This window comes from Amphiura filiformis, chromosome 14, assembly GCF_039555335.1.
Source record: "Amphiura filiformis chromosome 14, Afil_fr2py, whole genome shotgun sequence".
NCBI lineage: Eukaryota > Metazoa > Echinodermata > Ophiuroidea > Amphilepidida > Amphiuridae > Amphiura > Amphiura filiformis.
Genome location: NC_092641.1, coordinates 58,176,646 through 58,196,299, shown reverse-complemented (window position 1 = coordinate 58,196,299; position 19,654 = coordinate 58,176,646). Strand labels below are relative to the sequence as shown.

Below are 19,654 nucleotides of genomic sequence, written 5' to 3'. Positions count from 1 at the left end.
CTGTGCTAAACAACGCATATTTATAACCTTTCTATGCTGTAAAATATCCGGAGGCACGGGGGGTAAATTTATTTTCGATTTTCGGCAGGGGTGTGTGTGGGGGGTGGGGGGTGGTCAAGCACTATTGTTACATTTACTGGACTTTTTCATAGTGTAAGGAACTAATATACCTCACAAAAATCAAGACCTTAGGTGCTGCAGTTACGACAATATCTGAGAATTTTAATAAACGCAATACGAGACTATTAGTTGAACCATGTTGATATGGCTCGCGTGAATGATGCATAATTGTATGCGTCTTTATGTTATGCGTCTAATTAATATATATGCACATGCGTAAACGGAAAAGAACAATATCTTAGTAAAGAAATTGAAAATTGGGTCTTGGTAATTTGGTATTTCCAAAAAGAGAACAAAACAGAGAGGTCTGTAACCTCTCTGTTTGCAGGGGCGTAGCAAGCGGGGGGACAGGGTGGACGAAGTCCACGGGCCCCGAGGGTTCAGGGGCCCCGAGCACAAAAGTGAAAATAACATAAGGGCTGATATAAATGGATAGCAGGGCCGGATTTACCATTAGGCCAAATGGGCCCGGGTCCAGGGCCCCAAAATTGCCTTATGCATCTTTCTTTTAACCCCAATAACAGCATGTTTTTGATCAAAATAGGGCAAAATTGTAAAATTTTCAAATAACAAAATGTCCTAGTAACATCGGAACAAATAATGTTTGTTCCCCTCTGTATTATACGTAAACCAAAACTTGGCCACTGACTTGAGTGCACATCCTCGGCACGTGAGTCCGGGGCCTCCACATTTTGGCCTGGCCCAGGGCCCCATATAAGGTAATTCCCGCCCTGGTTAAAAGGGCCCGTATTGCTCCTTGTCCATGGGCCCCTAATGCTCTTGCTACGCCCCTGTCTGTTTGTAAACTGTAAACTTGTACCATAGATACCAGGGGTCTATTTCACTAAACCTTTAAACCCATCGTAACTCAAGAAACCGTCCGTAAGTTACGAATACCATTTTACGAAACTTTGCAAAGGGTCTCTGTAGTAAATTCCTATTACTTACGAATGGTACCGAACGTAAATGAAATTGAACTTACGATGCGTCGTAAGTTACGATTGATTTTGAGACATTTTAGTTTAGTAAAAAGTTTAGTGAGATGGACTTGTGGCCATTTATATATTACGCTTAGCATTGGCTATTACTAGCCTATAAAGGAAAACAAATACTTGTTTGAGCCAATTTACGTATAAACATTATTATAAAATATCGTAGACTATTATGTATAAAGTATTAAAAACATAATAATGACTGGTCTTATTCTGGTGGTGGCGGAACTTCATACTTCATCGTTGCCCATGTCTGAATGCAGAAGTCCAGAGGTGTATTTCACTACACTTAGCGACACACCATTATACTCGTATATTATCGGGGGGAGCCTAGGGAGTTAATAGGGTCAGGCAGAATTTTTTCACTGCCTTTGGAGGGAAATTGTTTTATTAATTTTTTTCGCCGCCTTCCGCGGTGAAGTGTTTTTTTACTCATCAGTGAGGCAATTTTTATTTTACTCATCAGTGAGACAAATTTTTTAAAACTCTTTTAACTCACCAGTGAGGCAATTTTTTTCTCCAAAAAACTCCCCAGCCCCTCCTCCATAATATCTAATGGTACGTCCCTTAACCCTTTTGTAGTAGCCGGTCGTAAGTTACGAACACTATTTTACTAAACGTAAATTTGCGATAGGTCTCTGTAGTAAATCTCTATTATTTACGAAGGGTACCGACCGTAAGTCAATTTAGTGAAATGGGATTAAACGATGCGTCACAAGTTACGATTGATTTTGAGACTAACGAAGCTTCTAAAAGTTGAATGAAATGGACCCCAGAAATGAAGAGCATCTCGGGAGCAATACTTTCCACAATCGCCGTGACCCTGATGACCTTCAATATTTCTGTCGGGCTTGTAACGAGTCATGACTCTAGACTCGACTCGACTCGAGAAATCGCTAGAAATGACTCGACCACAAAATAACTCGACTCTGATTTATATGATTATATTCTGCTAGTCTATTATAGTACTGTAATATTACACTATTAGGGGAAATTGTTTCTAACAGTTATTTCTGGATATAGTTAATATACATTGTAGAAAGCGTACACAGATTCATCCAAAAACACCAAAACCTCAATTTCAGATACTCAACAATTTATATAGTTTTTATCTTTAGAGATCTTGATTTTAACAGCAGGTGTGCTGACATGTTCCGGGTATAGTTTTAACAGTAGCTAAATATTATTATGGCTATAAAGCAAGAAAATATTATGTCATACATTTATCAAGAAAATGTTGAATATTGGACTGTTCTGTATTAGTTTGATCTGCTGTGGTTTTTTATTCGTGGAATTTTAGCTTATGTACAGTTTGCAATGCTTGCTTTTTAAAAGTTAATCTGCTGAAGCATTTTATACTAAGAATTCCAATTGAATGAACGCAGTTTTGAACAGCTGCACTCGATCCAACCGCGATCGTATATCGCGTATTTCAAACTACAACGCGAACGCACGACCTTGGATACAATGCTAACCAATCATGAGTGCGTTGGCATGGTTGGATTCACTTTCGCGTTACTCACGCACAGTCGCACATGCTGGCGTACATCACGCAGTGTACGCAAAAATTCGTCACGCTATTAAAAGCTGCGTTCATTCAATTGGAATTTCCACTATATAAGGCAATAGAACCAAAATCGTTCGATCTTTCAATCGACCATCAATACTTGGTCGATCCTTATAATTTATGAAATATCAATTACTTGGCTAATTGTAATTGTGATAAGATTAAATCTTTTTTATAATGTACTGCATATACATTTACCGAAACAATTTTACCGTTCATTTTGATTATTAGTACATTAATTACGACGGTCAACCCTAAGATCGAAACAGTTTGGTTCTGGAGCCTTAAATTTAATAAGAAATGGGTTATCAGTGTAAATTATGCTTTTTTTTATATTGTAAAACGCTTTGATATATTAGGTGTAATGCACCGTATAGACGAATCCAAATTCACGCATTCCTATACCTTAATGGCTTAATCTCACATAAATGTGAAATAATGCAGCCTTGGAGGGTATTTTAAACTGCATTCTATCACTTGTGTTACACGTAGACAAAAGAATGATGACAGTTTACAACACAAAAGAATCTAACATCGATTTTTAAGCGGCTTTAATCCACCAAATTGGGCAGTCACTACACATGTTTGGTGCATGCGGGGACCCGTCATGGCCGACCAAATCCTGACCATGACTTGGCTCGTTGGATTCGTCTATACGAAATAAAAATTATTTTTCCTATTAAATTCCGTCCCGTTGAGGAGGTACAAAACATAACCGTCTATAGTTTTATTTTTTTATAGTACTGTATCACACTGGAATTTTTTCAGCTGAAAAAAGTAGATCACTGTAAACAGTGTACTTCGGTTATATTTATAAACGTGCTTTTATACATACGCACGTCACCACCTCCGCGCTGCCATAACAGCTTAACAGTAAGTCTCGAAGTGACCTTCTACATAGCGAGTGGTCTTCCAGTACATTTGAATGCAAAGGCGGAACAACATGAGACTGCTGTGCAGCAAAATTGTCTAACTTTGTGATTATAGTGTAAACGTTTCCGTCGTTGAATATATTTTCCGTTGTCAAATACTTTCAAAATGTTGTTTTTGATAACATATTACAAATTTGGAATATATTGGTCAATGCACGAAGATTTTTGTCACGCTTGCTGGTCTTTGTATGTCGTACCCAAGGGTCACGTGCGTATTTATAAAACGCATTTTTAAATATAACCGAAATACACTGGTAAAGAGCGCTATCAAATGTAAATGGCCAATACCAAATGCTTGCAAACGCATTTGAAATAAATAAGCTAGAACCTATACTAAAAGATCTTTAATATTTTTGTATAAACACTAAGCGATAACAGCCAAATATATCAACTCTGCTGCAAGGAGCCCTAAAGGGGATGCTGCTACGAAGTTGGTTGCTCCAGACATCGACAATGAATCTACAAAACAACAAAAATAACAAAAAATGGGCATTTCAAAATCAAAAGTTATACATTTAACTGTTACAACTATTTTCTGCGCAGTGAAGAGAAATGATTAGACTAGTGTTCATGTACAATCTATATTAACAACCTTAGAAATATGCCATACAGCACTTCCGAATGAATAGTATCTATACAATCTAAACAGATTGATGTCAATACATCTGTGCCGTTGACGATAATAAGATTCTGGTATTTTTGAACCGGCATCAGATGAACATCTGACTTGGCAATGTACTGCCATGACTACTTAAAGGCCCATTCAGTGAATTGCTTAATATCCGGACGATCGTTAAAATCATCAAAATTCAGATTTTGGTACCTTTTCATTGTCATAGATGCGCTAACATTGCCTGCTAGTGGTTCATCTGAATGCCACGTATTTAAGACAAAATAAGGCATTTTATATGAATCTGTAATTTATATACGGACAGTATATAAATCAGCTACATGTATTTGAATGGGGATTCAACATCCTCAATACTGCTGTTTTCTTCGTTTTGGGCCAAATTTTTCATTTCAAAAATATCAAACGACAATTTGAATGACTTGTCCTTCACTTTTAAGCAATTTGTAAACAATTTTTTTTTTCCATTTTCGCTGGGATCACTGAATGGGACTTTAACAGGTACAATAGGTGCATCTGTAGATGAAACTCTATATTGTTGTACATAATTATAAGAGCCTCAACTGTATAAAGAATTTGATAAATAAAACAGACATAACCCACTTACATTGGACATCTAGGTAAGCCATAGCGTCCACTTTCTCTGTCATCTGTAGTCCAATTACTTCACATTTCAGTACCCCACCATCGAACTGTTTGCTGGCGATATATCGCAGAGTGCTGACTGTGTCAAATCTAAGAGTGTTATTGACGTTAATTGTAGAATGCTGTGATACACCTTTTGTGATCCTTGTAAAGTCGTCGTCTTCCTTCATGCGATGATACCACCAAATATCGATATCTGGTCTGGAACCAATGGATGTGCAAACTATATCTGATGAGTCTCCGTCTAATACTTTTAACATGGTAACGTCACTGCCGTTTTGGGTCATTTTGAAGCTGATGGGAGGGACTTTAAGAAAAGTAAATGTAATGAGATGATAGCTTACATATTACAAATGTAATCGTATCCAATGTTAAAAGACACTACATGATGTGTGAATAGTGAAGATGATGGTGAAGATAATGATGATATTGGTTAGTACTTGGGGGAACAGTGCCCGGGGTACAGTGCGTTAGTCCGACACGCCGCTAGTCCAACATTCCGCTAGTCCAACACTCCGTTAGTCCGACACGCCGCTAGTCCGAATCTGAAATGCACTGCACCAGTCCGACACGCCGCTAGCCCGAAAATGAAAACCACTGCACTAGTCCGAAATTGAAAACCACTGCGCTAGTCCTAATCTGGAAAACACTCCTTCAGTCCGACACTGCGCTAGTCCGAATCTAAAAAACACTGCGCTTGTCCGCAATTGAAAACCATTGCGCTAGTCCAAATTTGAAAAACACTGCGCTAGTCCGAATTTGAATTGGGCGAAACACTGCGCTAGTCTGATATTCGGACAAGCGCAGTGTATTTCGGATTCGGACTAGCAGCGTGTCGGACTGAAAACTGTGTTTTCAGATTCGGACTAGCGGCGTGTCGGACTTTTACAGTGGTTTTCATTTTCGGACTAGCGCATGCTTTTTTCGGACTAGCGTCGTGCTTTTCATTTTCGTACTGACGCACCTCGAAGTATAGGGAATTTGTGTTGTCGGGCTAGCGGCATGTCGAACTAGCAGCGTGTCGGACTGAGCGGTGCACCCCGATTGATAAAAAGTTGGCATGTTTAGGTGTTTTCTATGAGTCATGGGCAAAAACTTTTGGGTGGCCAACTAAATCAATCCTCTACAGGTGGTCCCAGCATGGGGTCAAAGGTTACTTGGGGGTCAAATTTCTAAATTGCTCGAATCTTGTTTTAAACCCCACCAAGGTTATTGAATTAATTATCAAATAGGAAAATAGTACTTACAAGAAACATAAACGTGTACCCTCTGAGTTTCCGGAGGAGTGACCTTTATATTTTGACACGTGTAGTTATCCTCGTCCATCAAAGTAACACGGCGGATCTCCAAAATGTACCGCGTGTAATTGCCAGTAGGGCTGTCTCGTTTAGTGATTCCATATTTATCCGCATCTTGTAGTACATTATCGTTATATGTTATAGGGATTGATGAGCGATCCCACAATGCACTGCCATCTTCACCATTCATACCCTTGTTGACGGTGCACACCAGTGATATGGAAGAACCGTTGTTTACTATCATCTGTAAGGATGGTAATATTAAAGCCACATTAAGATATCCGTCGAGGACCAAAATATCTAAATTATCCAAAATCACTTCTGGAGAATACCCCTAAACTATTTTCTCTTCAAAATGTCGATACAATATGAAGGATACTAGTGTCCCAGCAAACAAAAACCGTTTTTGACATTATTCGCAGAAGATTAGAAAAGGTTGCCAGAAAACGTTTAAATGTCGGGTTATATAAAGGGTATATAAAGATATCAAACGTTTTCATAAAATTTAACAATATATAGTGTTATGAAAGAATAATTTCAATCTATTCAAACATATATTAATCCAAAGCGACCAAAAAAAAAATATAGTATTATATAATGGTATTAAAACAGTTTTAATCAAAACCAAAACCCAAAATAAAACCTGTTAAAAAACGTTTTAAAAAACATTTTGTGTTTGCTGGGGTAGGCCTACTGTAGCGTTGTGCACCATCATTTGATGAATTTATATTTTACATCGAAAACAAAAGGAACTAGAGCAACTGTGCCCTTTGCAAGGGCACGAGGTAAGTTAGGCGGATGATTGTGACGATCTGGATCAAGCAGCAATACTGTGCTGGATAAGATTAATTTTAATGAGACTGTTTCATTAATTGTCATTTTAATATACATTGATCGTGGAAAGCTGTCATTTTGAAAACTTGGCCTTGGACCTCTGTATGGCCCCCTTAATGACCTTAAATGAATTTTAAAGTATTCAAAACATGTTAAGAATGTCATAAGGATCATTGCATTTAAATTTCAGCTCAATTGAAGCATTTTGAAAACTTGACCTTTGACCCCTTAATGACCTTAAATGCATTTTAAAATATTTTTAAAATGTTTAGAATGTCATAAGGATCATTGCATTTAAATTTCAGCTCAATTGCAGCATTTTGACAAACTTGACCTTTGACCCCTTAATGACCCCTTAATGACCTTAAATAAATTTTTAAATATTTTAAACATGTTTAGAATGTCATAAGGATCATTGCATTTAAATTTCAGCTCAATCGGAGCATTTTCGGTTAAAATGACCTTTTTTGACCCCTGTGACCCCTTGGATGACCTCAGACGTTAAATAACCCATAACTTTTGTAGCCAGCTACCCAATACTGCTTGTGACTGAGTTTGGTCGAAATCCGATCAAGGATGTGGAAGTAGTAGCAAATTGTGAGAAAGAAAGAACTAGAGTCAACAGACGCTGAATACAAGCCGCAATTTGACCCCTATAACTTGACCCCTGGGTTACGGATGGGGTCAACTGCTCTTGCACTGTGCTTAGGATGTCATAAGAAATATTCCTGGTGAATTTCAGCTTAATCGGAACTTATACATGGATTTTGATTTTTGAAAATTTTTGATTGACCTTTTGACCCCTTTAATGACCTTTGACCTCAATGTAAAAAAAAAAAACCTTATGTACACCGACAAAATGCATTGTTCCAATTTTAATTAAAAAATTCTAACATGTTCAGTTCTTGAGATAAAAATTCTTGAAGTTATTCAGCTAAAAACAGGAAGTGACCCCTTAATGACCTTTGACCCCCAAAATAAAAATACCATGCATACATCAGGGAACACTAATTCATGTATGTTGGTTATATTATTCTGGTCTGTTTACATTTTGAGATAAAATTTTTTTTGAACATTTTTGGTTTTTGACCGGAAGTAACCCCTTAATGACCTTTGACCCCAAACCTGTAGGCATCCTAAAGACCCTGGCTAGTAGCAATGCATGTGTGCTAATGGCGACTCTCTGCTATATATTTTGTAAAGACAGTGATTTTTTGAATATTTTTAGCTTTCAGACCGGAAATGACCCCCTTAATGACCTTTGACCTCAACTCTTTTTAGCAAGGTATAAGCACTGCTACATGTTGATTCATATGCATGAGTCACATGATCATTGCATGTAATTTGTGGAAGGAGTAGCATTTTTTTTGAAATCACATTTTTGACCATTATAGCTAGGTCAAAGGTCACAGCGAGGTCAAAGTCAAATGGAAGGTTTGGCCTAGCCCAATGGTCATTTGGGTCAACTTTGGTTGAAATCTGTCAATCCCTTGCGGAGCTACATGCAGTTGATTGCGGTTGCCAGAAGAAAGAAGAAGAAACTAGAGTCAACAGACGCTGAATACAAGCCGCAATTTGACCCTATAACTTGACCCCTGGGTTACGGATGGGGTCAACTGCTCTTGCACTGTGCTTAGGATGTCATAAGAAATATTCCTGGTGAATTTCAGCTTAATCGGAACTTATACATGGATTTTGATTTTTTGAAAATTTTTGATTGACCTTTTGACCCCTTTATTGACCTTTGACCTCAATGTAAAAAAAACCTTATGTACACCGACAAAATGCATTGTTCCAATTTTAATTAAAAAATTCTAACATGTTCAGTTCTTGAGATAAAAATTCTTGAAGTTATTCAGCTAAAAACAGGAAGTGACCCCTTAATGACCTTTGACCCCCAAAATACAAATACCATGCTTACATCAGGGAACACTAATTCATGTATGTTGGTTATATTATTCTGGTCTGTTTACATTTTGAGATAAAAATTTTTGAACATTTTTGGTTTTTGACCGGAAGTAACCCCTTAATGACCTTTGACCCCAAACCTGTAGGCATCCTAAAGACCCTGGCTAGTAGCAATGCATGTGTGCTAATGGCGACTCTCTGCTATATATTTTGTAAAGACAGTGATTTTTTGAATATTTTTAGCTTTCAGACCGGAATTTACCCCCTTAATGACCTTTGACCTCAATTCTTTTTAGGAAGTTTTAAGCACTGCCACATGTTGATTCATATGCATGAGTCACATGATCATTGCATGAAATTTGTGGAAGGAGTAGCATTTTTTTTGAAATCACATTTTTGACCATTATAGCTAGGTCAAAGGTCACAGCGAGGTCAAAGTCAAATGGAAGGTTTGGCCTAGCCCAATGGTCATTTGGGTCAACTTTGGTTGAAATCTGTCAATCCCTTGCGGAGCTACATGCAGTTGATTGCGGTTGCCAGAAGAAAGAAAGAAAGAAAAAGAAGAAGAAGAAGAAGAAGAAAGAATTGAGAAGAGACAGAACGAGCCGACATCCGTCGTCGGCTTGTAAGAAGAAGAAGAAAGAATTGAGAAGAGACAGCACAAGCCGACGTTTGACGTCGGCTTGTAAAGAAAGACTAGAGCAACTGTGCCCTTTGCAAGGGCACAAGGTAAGTTAGGCGGATGACTGTGACGATCTGATCAAGCAGCAATACTGTGCTGGATAAGATTAATTTTAATAAGACTGTTTCATTAACTGCCATTTTCATATACATTGATCGTGGAAAGCTACCGTTTTGAAAACTTGACCTTTGACCCCTTTATTGCCACTTAATGACCTTAAATGAATTTTAAAATATTTAAAACATGTTAAGAATGTCATAAGGATCATTGCATTTAAATTTCAGCTCAATTGAAGCATTTTGAAAACTTGACCTTTGACCCCTTTATTGCCCCTTACCGACCTTAAATGAATTTTAAAAGATTTCAAGATGTTTAGAATGTCATAAGGATCATTGCATTTAAATTTCGGCTCAATTGGAGCATTTTGAAAAACTTGACCTTTGACCCCTTTATGACCCCTTAATGACCTTAAATGAATTTTAAAATATTTTTAAAATGTTCAAGATGTCATAGGGATCATTGCATTTAAATTTCAGCTCAATTGGAGTATTTTGAAAAACGTGACCTTTGACCCCTTTATTGCCCCTTAATGACCTTAAATAAATTTCAAAATATTTTAAACATGTTTAGAATGTCATAAGGATCATTGCATTTAAATTTCAGCTCAATCGGAGCATTTTTGGTTAAAATGACCTTTTTGACCCCTGTGACCCTTAGATGACCTCTGACGTTAAACAACCCATAACTTTTGTAGCCAGCTACCCAATACTGCTTGTGACTGAGTTTGGTCGAAATCTGATCAAGGATGTGGAAGTAGTAGCAAATTGTGAGAAGAAAGAAAGAAAGAAAGAAGAACTAGAGCAACTGTGCCCTTTGCAAGGGCACGAGGTAAGTTAGGCGGATGATTGTGACGATCTGGTGAAGCAACAATACTGTGCTGGATAAAATAAGGATCATTGCCTTTAAATTTCAGCTCAATCAGGCGGCGGATGACATGATCGAGCCGGCAACTCGTGAAACCGCCCGGCCGTATGGCATTTTCCATATACTCGGTTAGTTTTGTGGGGTTCATTATCGAACCCCAACGGTTTTAGCTTGTATTTATATTATTTATCAACATAGGCCTATTTGTTTGTGATATTTCAAGCGTTTTAAAATTTCAAAATAATCCCATTCAAATACACGGTTGACGATGAAAATTTACTGAATTTAGGGAATGCACGTCATACACCACCTGAGCTCAATTGCAACATTTTGAAAACTTGACCTTTGACCCCTTTAATGTCCCCTAATGACCTTAAATGAATCTTAAAATGTTTTTAAAATGTCATAAGGATCATTGGATTTAAATTTCAGCTCAATTGGAGCATTTTGAAAAACTTGACCTTTGACCCCTTAATGACCTTAAATGAATTTCAAAATATTTTTTAAATGTTTACAATGTCATATGGATCATTGCATTAAAATTTCAGCCCAATTGAAGCGTTTAAAAAAACTTGACCTTTGACCTCTTTATGACCCCTTAATGACCTTAAATAAATTTTAAAATATTTTAAACATGTTTAGAATGTCATAAGGATCATTGCATTTAAATTTCAGCTCAATCGGAGCATTTTCGGTTACAATGACTTTTTTGACCCCTGTGACCCCTTGGATGACCTCTGACGTTAAACAACCCATAACTTTTGTAGCCACCTACCTAATACTGCTTGTGGCTGAGTTTGGTTGAAATCCGATCAAGGATGTGGAAGTAGTAGCAAATTGTGAGAAAGAAGAAAGAAAGAGGAAAGAAAGAAAGGCCAACTAGAGCAACTGTGCCCTTTGCAAGGGCACGAGGTAAGTTAGGCGGATGACTGTGACGATCTGATCAAGCAGCAACACTGTGCTGGATAGTATTAATTTTAATAAAACTGTTTCATTAATTGCCGTTTTAATATACCTTCATCGTTGAAAGCTGGCATTTTGAAAACTTGATCTTTGACCTCTGTATGACCTCCTTAATGACCTTATATGAATTTTAAAATATTTAAAATATGTTAAGAATGTCATAAGGATCATTGCATTTAAATTTCAGCTCAATTAAAACATTTTGAAAACTTGACCTTTGACCCCCTATTGCCACTTAATGACCTTAAATGAATTTCAAAATATTTTCAACATGTTTAGAATGTCATAAGGATCATTGCATTTAAATTTCAGCTCAATTGGAGCATTTTGGAACACTTGACCTTTGACCCCTTTATGACCCCTTAATGACCTTAAATGAATTTTAAAATGTTTTTAGAATGTTTAGAATGTCATAAGGATCATTGCATTTAAATTTCAGCTCAATTGGAGCATTTTGAAAAACGCGACCTTTGACCCCTTTATGGCCCCTTAATGACCTTAAATAAATTTTAAAATATTTTAAATATGTTTAGAATGTCATAAGGATCATTGCATTTAAATTTCAGCTCAATCGGAGCATTTTCGGTTAAAATGACCTTTTTTTTTTTTTTTTTACCTCTTGGAAGACCTCTAACATTAAACAACCCATGACTTTTGTAGCCAGCTACCCAATACTGCTTGTGACTGAGTTTGGTCAAAATCCGATCAAGGATGTGGAAGTAGTAGCAAATTGTGAGAAGAAGAAGAAAGAAAGAAAGAACTAGAGCAACTGTGCCCTTTGCAAGGGCACGAGGTAAGTTAGGCGTATGACTGTGATGACATCATCACGCAGCAATACTGTGCAACGTTAAATTTGACCCGACCTTTGTCTTCGGTTGACCTTTTCGGTTTCATATTCTGAGCAACGTTAAATTTGACCTCGGATGACCTTTTCGGTTTTACACTCCCCAAGTGTTAGGGATCATTTGCCGCAAGTTGCAGCCTGATCGGAGCAGCTTTAAATTTGACCTGACCTTTGAACTTGGATGACCTTTCCAGTTTCATACTTCTCAAGTGTCAGGGATTATTTTCCCCGAATTGCAGCCCAATCAGAGCAACTTTAAATTTTACCTGACCTTTGACCTCGGATGACCTTTGCGGTTTCATACTTCCCAAGTGTCAGGGATCATTTTCCCCGAATTGCAGCCCAATCAGAGCAACTTTAAATTTGACCTGACCTTTGACCTCGAATGACCTTTGCGGTTTAATACTTCCCAGGGATCATTTCCCCCGACTTACAGCCCAATTGGAGCAACTTCAAATTTGCCCTGACCTTTGACCTCACATGACCGTTGTGGTTTTATACTCCCCAAGTGTCAGGGATCATTTCCCCCGACTTACAGCCCAATTGGAGCAACTTTAAATTTGACCTGACCTTTGACCTCACATGACCTTTGTGGTTTTATACTACCCAAGTGTCAGGGATCATTACCCCCGGCGGACAGCCTGATTGGAGCAGCTTCAAATTTGACCTGACCTTTGACCTCACTTGACCTTTGTGGTTTTATACTCCCCAAGTGTCAGGGATCATTTTCCCCGAGTTACAGCACAATCAGAGTAACTTGTAATTTGACCTGACCTTTGACCTCACATGACCTTTGTGGTTTTATACTCCCAAAGTGTCAGGGATCATTTTCCCCGACTTACAGCCTAATTGGAGCAACTTCAAATTTGACCTGACCTTTGACCTCACTTGACCTTTGTGGTTTTATACTCCCAAAGTGTCAGGGATCATTTCCCCGACTTACAGCCTAATTGGAGCAACTTCAAAATTGACCTGACCTTTGACCTCACTTGACCTTTGTGGCTTTATACTCCCAAAGTGTCAGAGATCATTTTCCCCGACTTACAGCCTAATTGGAGCAACTTCAAAATTGACCTGACCTTTGACCTCACTTGACCTTTGTGGTTTTATACTCCCAAAGTGTCAGGGATCATTTTCCCCGACTTACAGCCTCATTGGAGCAACTTCAAATTTGACCTGACCTTTGACCTCACATGACCTTTGTGGTTTTATACTCCCAAAGTGTCAGGGATCATTTTCCCTGACTTACAGCCTAATTGGAGCAACTTCAAATTTGACCTGACCTTTGACCTCACTTGACCTTTGTGGTTTTATACTCCCCAGGTGTCAGGGATCATTTCCCCGACTTACAGCCCAATTGGAACAACTTTAAATTTGACCTGACCTTTGACCTCACATGACCTTTGTGGTTTTATACTCCCAAAGTGTCAGGGATCATTTACCCCGACTTACAGCCTAATTGGAGCAACTTCAAATTTGACCTGACCTTTGACCTCACTTGACCTTTGCGGTTTTATACTCCCTAAGTGTCAGGGATCATTTTCCCCGAGTTACAGACCAATTTGAGCAACTTGTAATTTGACCTGACCTTTGACCTCACATGACCTTTGCGGTTTCATACTCCCCAAGTGTCAGGGATCATTTTCCCCGAGTTACAGCCCAATCGGAGCAACTTTAAATTTGACCTGACCTTTGACCTCACATGACCTTTGCGGTTTAATGCGGTCATATTTCAACATTTTACTTACCCCTCACCACCTTATTCACCATTATTGCGTCATCTGTAGAAACTATATAGTGGGATTATTGATTTTCATAAATGCATCATGGGAAGGCGTGATGCAGTTTTAGCCAAGATATCACCCCCCACACACCCCCACACCCTATAGCCATCAGTGGAAATGATGTAGCTGTTTATATCTAGCATACAGGCATCACATCACAAGTTACACTCAAGATATGTAACAAAATTGGCATCTGAACATACCTCAGTTTGTTTCGTGTGAATCGCCCACTTGGGGTTTCATACACCCCAACTGGGCTGTTCAGGTGAAATTCATACAACCTCTCCGGAAGACATTATCTTAATCTCCCACACAGGGCGTGTGAATTTCGAATGGGCCTACCTCAATGGGTGACTCCGTTTGTAATATTCACTCCCTGTGTGGACGATTCCAGTCATGTCTTGCATGAAGGGTGTATGGATTGCAGTTGGAATAGCCAAAATTTACACGTTTTGATGTATGGATTGCAGCTGCAATAGCCAGGCAGCGACTGGTATGATAGAGCCGGCAACTTGTGAAACCGCCCGGCCGTATGACATTTTCCACACGGTTGACGATGGAAATTTACTGAATTTAGAGAATGCACGGCACTCACCACCTGGCACTAGACGAATCCAGACGAAATTTTACACGTTTTGAAGCACAGACAGCAGAACCATTGCCTGTGGTTATCTCTTGTTTATCAAAACACTAGACTAGATGTCTCCATGTTTTGCCCCTAATTATAATGGGGGGAGCGGCACATATGAGGCAAAAATGACCATTTCTAACCCCTGTGACCCCTGTATCACCTCCGATATTAAAACTTTTTAAGACTTTTGTAGCCACTTACCCAATACGGCTTGGCTATGCGTTTGGTCCACATCCGATCACGGATGTAGCACTAGTAGTCAATTGTGAGAAAGAAAGAAAGAAAGAAAGAAAGAACTAGAGCAACTGTGCCCTTTGCAAGGGCACGAGGTAAGTTAGGCGGATGATTGTGATGATCTGATGAAGCAGCAATACTGTGCTGGATAAGATAAGGATCATTGCATTTAAATTTCAGCTCAATTGAAGCATTTTGAAAACTTGACCTTTGACCCCTTTATTGCCCCTAATGACCTTAAATGAATCTTAAAATATTTTAAACATGTTTAGAATGTCATAAGGATCATTGCATTTAAATTTCAGCTCAATTGGAGCATTTTGAAAATCTTGACCTTTGACCCCTTAATGACCTTAAATGAATTAAAAATATGTTTAAATTGTTTAGAATGTCATAAGGATCATAGCATTTAAATTCCAGCTCAATTGGAGCGTTTTCAAAAACTTGACCTTTGACCCCTTTATGACCCTTAATGACATTAAATGAATATTAAAATATTTTAAGCATGTTTAGAATGTCATAAGGATCATTGCATATAAATTTCAGCTCAATTGGAGTATTTTCGGTTAACATGACCTTTTTGACCCCTGTGACCCCTTGGATGACCTCCGACATTAAACAACCCATAACTTTTGTAGCCAGCTACCCAATACTGCTTGTGACTGAGTTTAGTCGAAATCCGATCAAGGATGTGGAAGTAGTAGCAAATTGTGAGAAGAAAGAAAGAAAGAAAGAAGAAAGAAGAAAGAAATGGCAAGAAAGAAATAAGTTAGGCTGCCCGCCTAACTTAAGAAAGAAATGGCAAGAAAGAAATAAGTTAGGCTGCACGCCTAACTTAAAGAAAGAAATAGCAAGAAAGAAATAAGTTAGGCTGCCCGCCTAACTTAACAAGTAACGATGGCGTTATATATAAAAGTAAATTTCAGTTTGAATACTTTCCTTCCCGTATTAAGTTTTATCTCTCTTTTGACATGATGACACGATTCTAGCTTATTCATAAAGTTATTGTATAATGTGAGAAATGCAGTTTGGGAGTGACGAACCTCTGAATGTTCCATTAATGTTTCTATAAGACAAAACTCTCTGTCATTCCTCTGTCCAGTATATTGATCTAAATCAATAGATGGTCATATCGAGGTGTCACTGTGACGATAATCTGTATTTCATATTGAGAGACGCCCGATTGATATAAACTACTGTTTGTACTTTACCAAACAATGAGGGCGATGTTCTCGAATTTGTCACAGTGTCTGCTGTCTACTGTTGTAAAAGAACGGTATATTGATCTGGTATTTGTCCCTTTGAAGAAAATATAACTGGCCAGAAACCATTTCACTATGGGTTGTTTGTGTTTCAGAATGATAAGTATTTAACATACCTGACCATTTGTGATGCCGCCAGAAGTCGTATTAATATATGTAGTACAAAAGCATACTGAGAAACAAGAGGACATCAACAGTACTTAATGTCTTAAAACATTCAGTTTGTTAAAACAATATTTTAAAATTAAATCGTCATAAATTTAATCCTGTTGTGTTTAAAATAAGCTACGGATATATATAGCGCATTACACAAAGGTCATCATTGCGCTTGACAGAAGTCGCTAACCACTACGTCAAAACACATCAAATTCATTTTGCATCATCCAAGGATGCTGCGCAGTTCTATACAGGCGCAGTATCCTAATCCGATTACATCTAGATTATCTATCGCAACCAGGATCAGAACCAAAGTGACGAGCATTCTCTATAAAAGTTTTACTGGGACTTCTTTTGCTTTGAAAAATGTCAATTTCAGACTATTCAAGCCCCCAAAAAGGTGTGTTTTCGTACTAAAAAGGAAGACGCAGAGGACAATTATTGCTTTATTCTATTTCTTCTATTATGATTTTAGGGGTTCGGACCCCCACCTAAAACTTTAGTGGGGTTCTGAACACCCGTTCTCCACTTCCTATGGTTGAAAAAGCTTTATAGTAATAACACCGCCTACGCAACCTGTGTTATATTATCTCTTCAAGGCTGCGCGAAGACTGCCATTAGGCAAAAAAAAAATGTTTGCTTGCCCTCCACCGACCGACCCAAAATTGGCCCAAAATCAGGGTTTTTTTAGTTTTTAGTTTGTAATTTTAAGGATTTTTTATTACTTTTTCTGTGTCTAAATTTCATTTCAAAGCTAAATTGTTCCAACAACATTTTTCTTAAGAAGAAAATCATTACTGTAAAGGGGAGTTTTGGTATTATTGGTTCGAGGGCGTTGCGGACTGTGTCTTGGCGGTGTTGATCTCCTATCTAGTGCTAACCTACCTGGAAAAGAAGTCACTATAAAGATGAAACAAAGAAGACAGCTGACAACCTCCATGCTTTGACTGTCAGCACTGACACGCACGTTGCCTGACGCTGCTCACTCACCATTTATATGTTTATGTATTTAGAACTACTGTCCTGGCTCTGGGGACAAAATACATGATTTGCATCATGTTATTATAAAAAAAATTACAATCATAATACCAATAGTATTACAATAGTACAATAGTAGACACTTGCAGTTAAAGCCATAATGTGTGATTTGCTTCACAGCGACGCCCTCAATTTTCCTCGGATTTCTACTTGTTGCATAAATAATCCCAGTGGTGTACTAAAATACCACGTAAAGGACTAAGCCTGAAGTACTTTAATAACAGTAAAATGTAACTTTTTATAATAAAACCGGGGATGCCCGGTTTTATTCAGAGTTCACCGATCGAGTGCTTGCAGCTTATGGATGTCAGCATATGTGTACACACGTCGAGTGCGATGCGATGCTCCGTGAAGTATTACAATCATGTAATACGATAGTATGGGTGCTAGCTGGTGCTTGATCTCCTATTTTGGTTGGCTGGCCTGTGCCTGTGCCTGTTACATTTTCTGAGAAGCAGATTATTTATTTAGCAACAGATGCTAGAAGCATAGTTTTAGTCGTATTAGTAGCTCACGAGCGGGAGGCGGTGTTTTCACTGCCGGCCCCCACCTCGAGGGAGTCTTTATTATAGACGAATCCAATTTCACGCATTCCTACTCCTCAATGGCAGCCATAGCCGCGACGGGGACCCAGCTATCTCACCTAAAATGTGAAATGATGCGGCCTTGAAGGGTATTTTAAACTGCATTCTATCACCCGTGTTACACGTAGACAAAAGAATGATGACAGTTTACAACACAAAAGAATGTAACATCGAATTTTAAGCGGGTTTAATCCACCCAATTGGGCACTCACAACACCTGTTTGGTGCATGCGGGGAACCAAATATGGCCGACCAAATCCTGACCATGACTTGGCTCGTTGGATTCGTCTATAAGAGGGCCGAAACTCCCCAAGACAGGTGGTAATCAACTGATGATCCCGCTGGTGAAGCACAAGACAATTTCCATCTGTGGTCTTTGTGTATATTTAACAACACGCATTGTAGGCGCTGGAATGAAATCGCAATTTTCTTCGTTATACCTCATTTGTTTGGCTCGAAAATAAAAGGGGATAATGTGATCAGTGAAAGCAAACATCTAAATAGGAAACTATTCTTTATGCAAATCACACAGAATTGCTTTAAACATAATAAGGTATACATACTGGATAACACATAATCTTCGCATCTCATAAAGTGAGTAAACCGAAGTTTTAGGCGCGCCATAAGTCAAATCCATGGTACCGCATTGTAACACTGAAAATGTCTAAGATGAGTAGCGCGCGAAAATTAAGAAACTGATTCAGGCATATTTCAGACAGAAAATGTCGAGGGGATCTTAAAACTTCCAGCCATTAGATTCACTAGAGCGGCATATGTAGATCATGTAGATAGTTATGTGTGTTTAAGAGATCAGGAATGAGCGTTTTGAGCGTTTCGATAGTATTTTTTTTGTGGGACATGAGAGCACATCAGACATATCGAATTGCATTCTGAATACGGAGAATGTCTTCTGATATCAAATAATTTTCATTTTTTTTTTTTTTCGATATAATACAAATTTTATGACAAATTATTAAAATTTGATATTTTTCACATTTTTGATATATAACAGTCCTCGAAGTAAATTTTATAAATCTAATGATATATTCTTAAAGTGTATGTAGCTGGGAGGAAAAGCCGACGATCAATTGAAAATTTTGACCTTTCATATTGCAGATTTTCCCAAAAAGACCTAATTTCTTTTTGTGTTTTGGGAAAAAAAATCCATATCTTCAATACGAAAGGTCAAAATTTTTAATTGATCGTCGGCTTTTCATCCCACCTACATACACTTTAAGTATAAGTTTACTTCGAGTACTGTTAAATATCAAAAATATCAATTTTTAATCATTTGTCATAAAATGTGTATTACATTGGGAATTTCAAAATATCAAAATTATTTGATATCAAAAGGACATTCTTCGTATTCAGAATGCAATTCGATATGTCTGATGTGCTCTAATGTCCCACAATAAATACTGTCCAAACGTTCACCCCATCAATTAAAATATAGCCTACATCATTTTACTTACCAATTGAATCCATAATTTTAAATTGGGATTAGATTCAGTAAGAATAGAGAAACATAATTACAACTAGAGCAACTGTGCCCTTTGCAAGGGCACGAGGTAAGTTAGGCGGATGACTGTGACGATCTGATCAAGCAGCAACACTGTGCTGGATAGTAT

The 19,654-nt window shown here is 38.1% G+C and overlaps 1 protein-coding gene across 1 annotated transcript; it reads right to left on the bottom strand.

The window, feature by feature from the left end:
- Positions 1-384: 384 nt before the first annotated feature.
- On the bottom strand, positions 385-17,429 carry LOC140170361 (cell adhesion molecule 2-like). The gene is made up of 5 exons (XM_072193730.1): positions 17,290-17,429; positions 16,365-16,420; positions 6,132-6,426; positions 4,847-5,191; positions 385-4,070 (listed from the first exon to the last, which is right to left on the bottom strand). The coding sequence occupies exons 1-5, from the start codon at positions 17,342-17,344 to the stop codon at positions 3,976-3,978; spliced, it is 846 nt and encodes a 281-aa protein (XP_072049831.1). The 5' UTR covers positions 17,345-17,429; the 3' UTR covers positions 385-3,975.
- Positions 17,430-19,654: the final 2,225 nt, after the last annotated feature.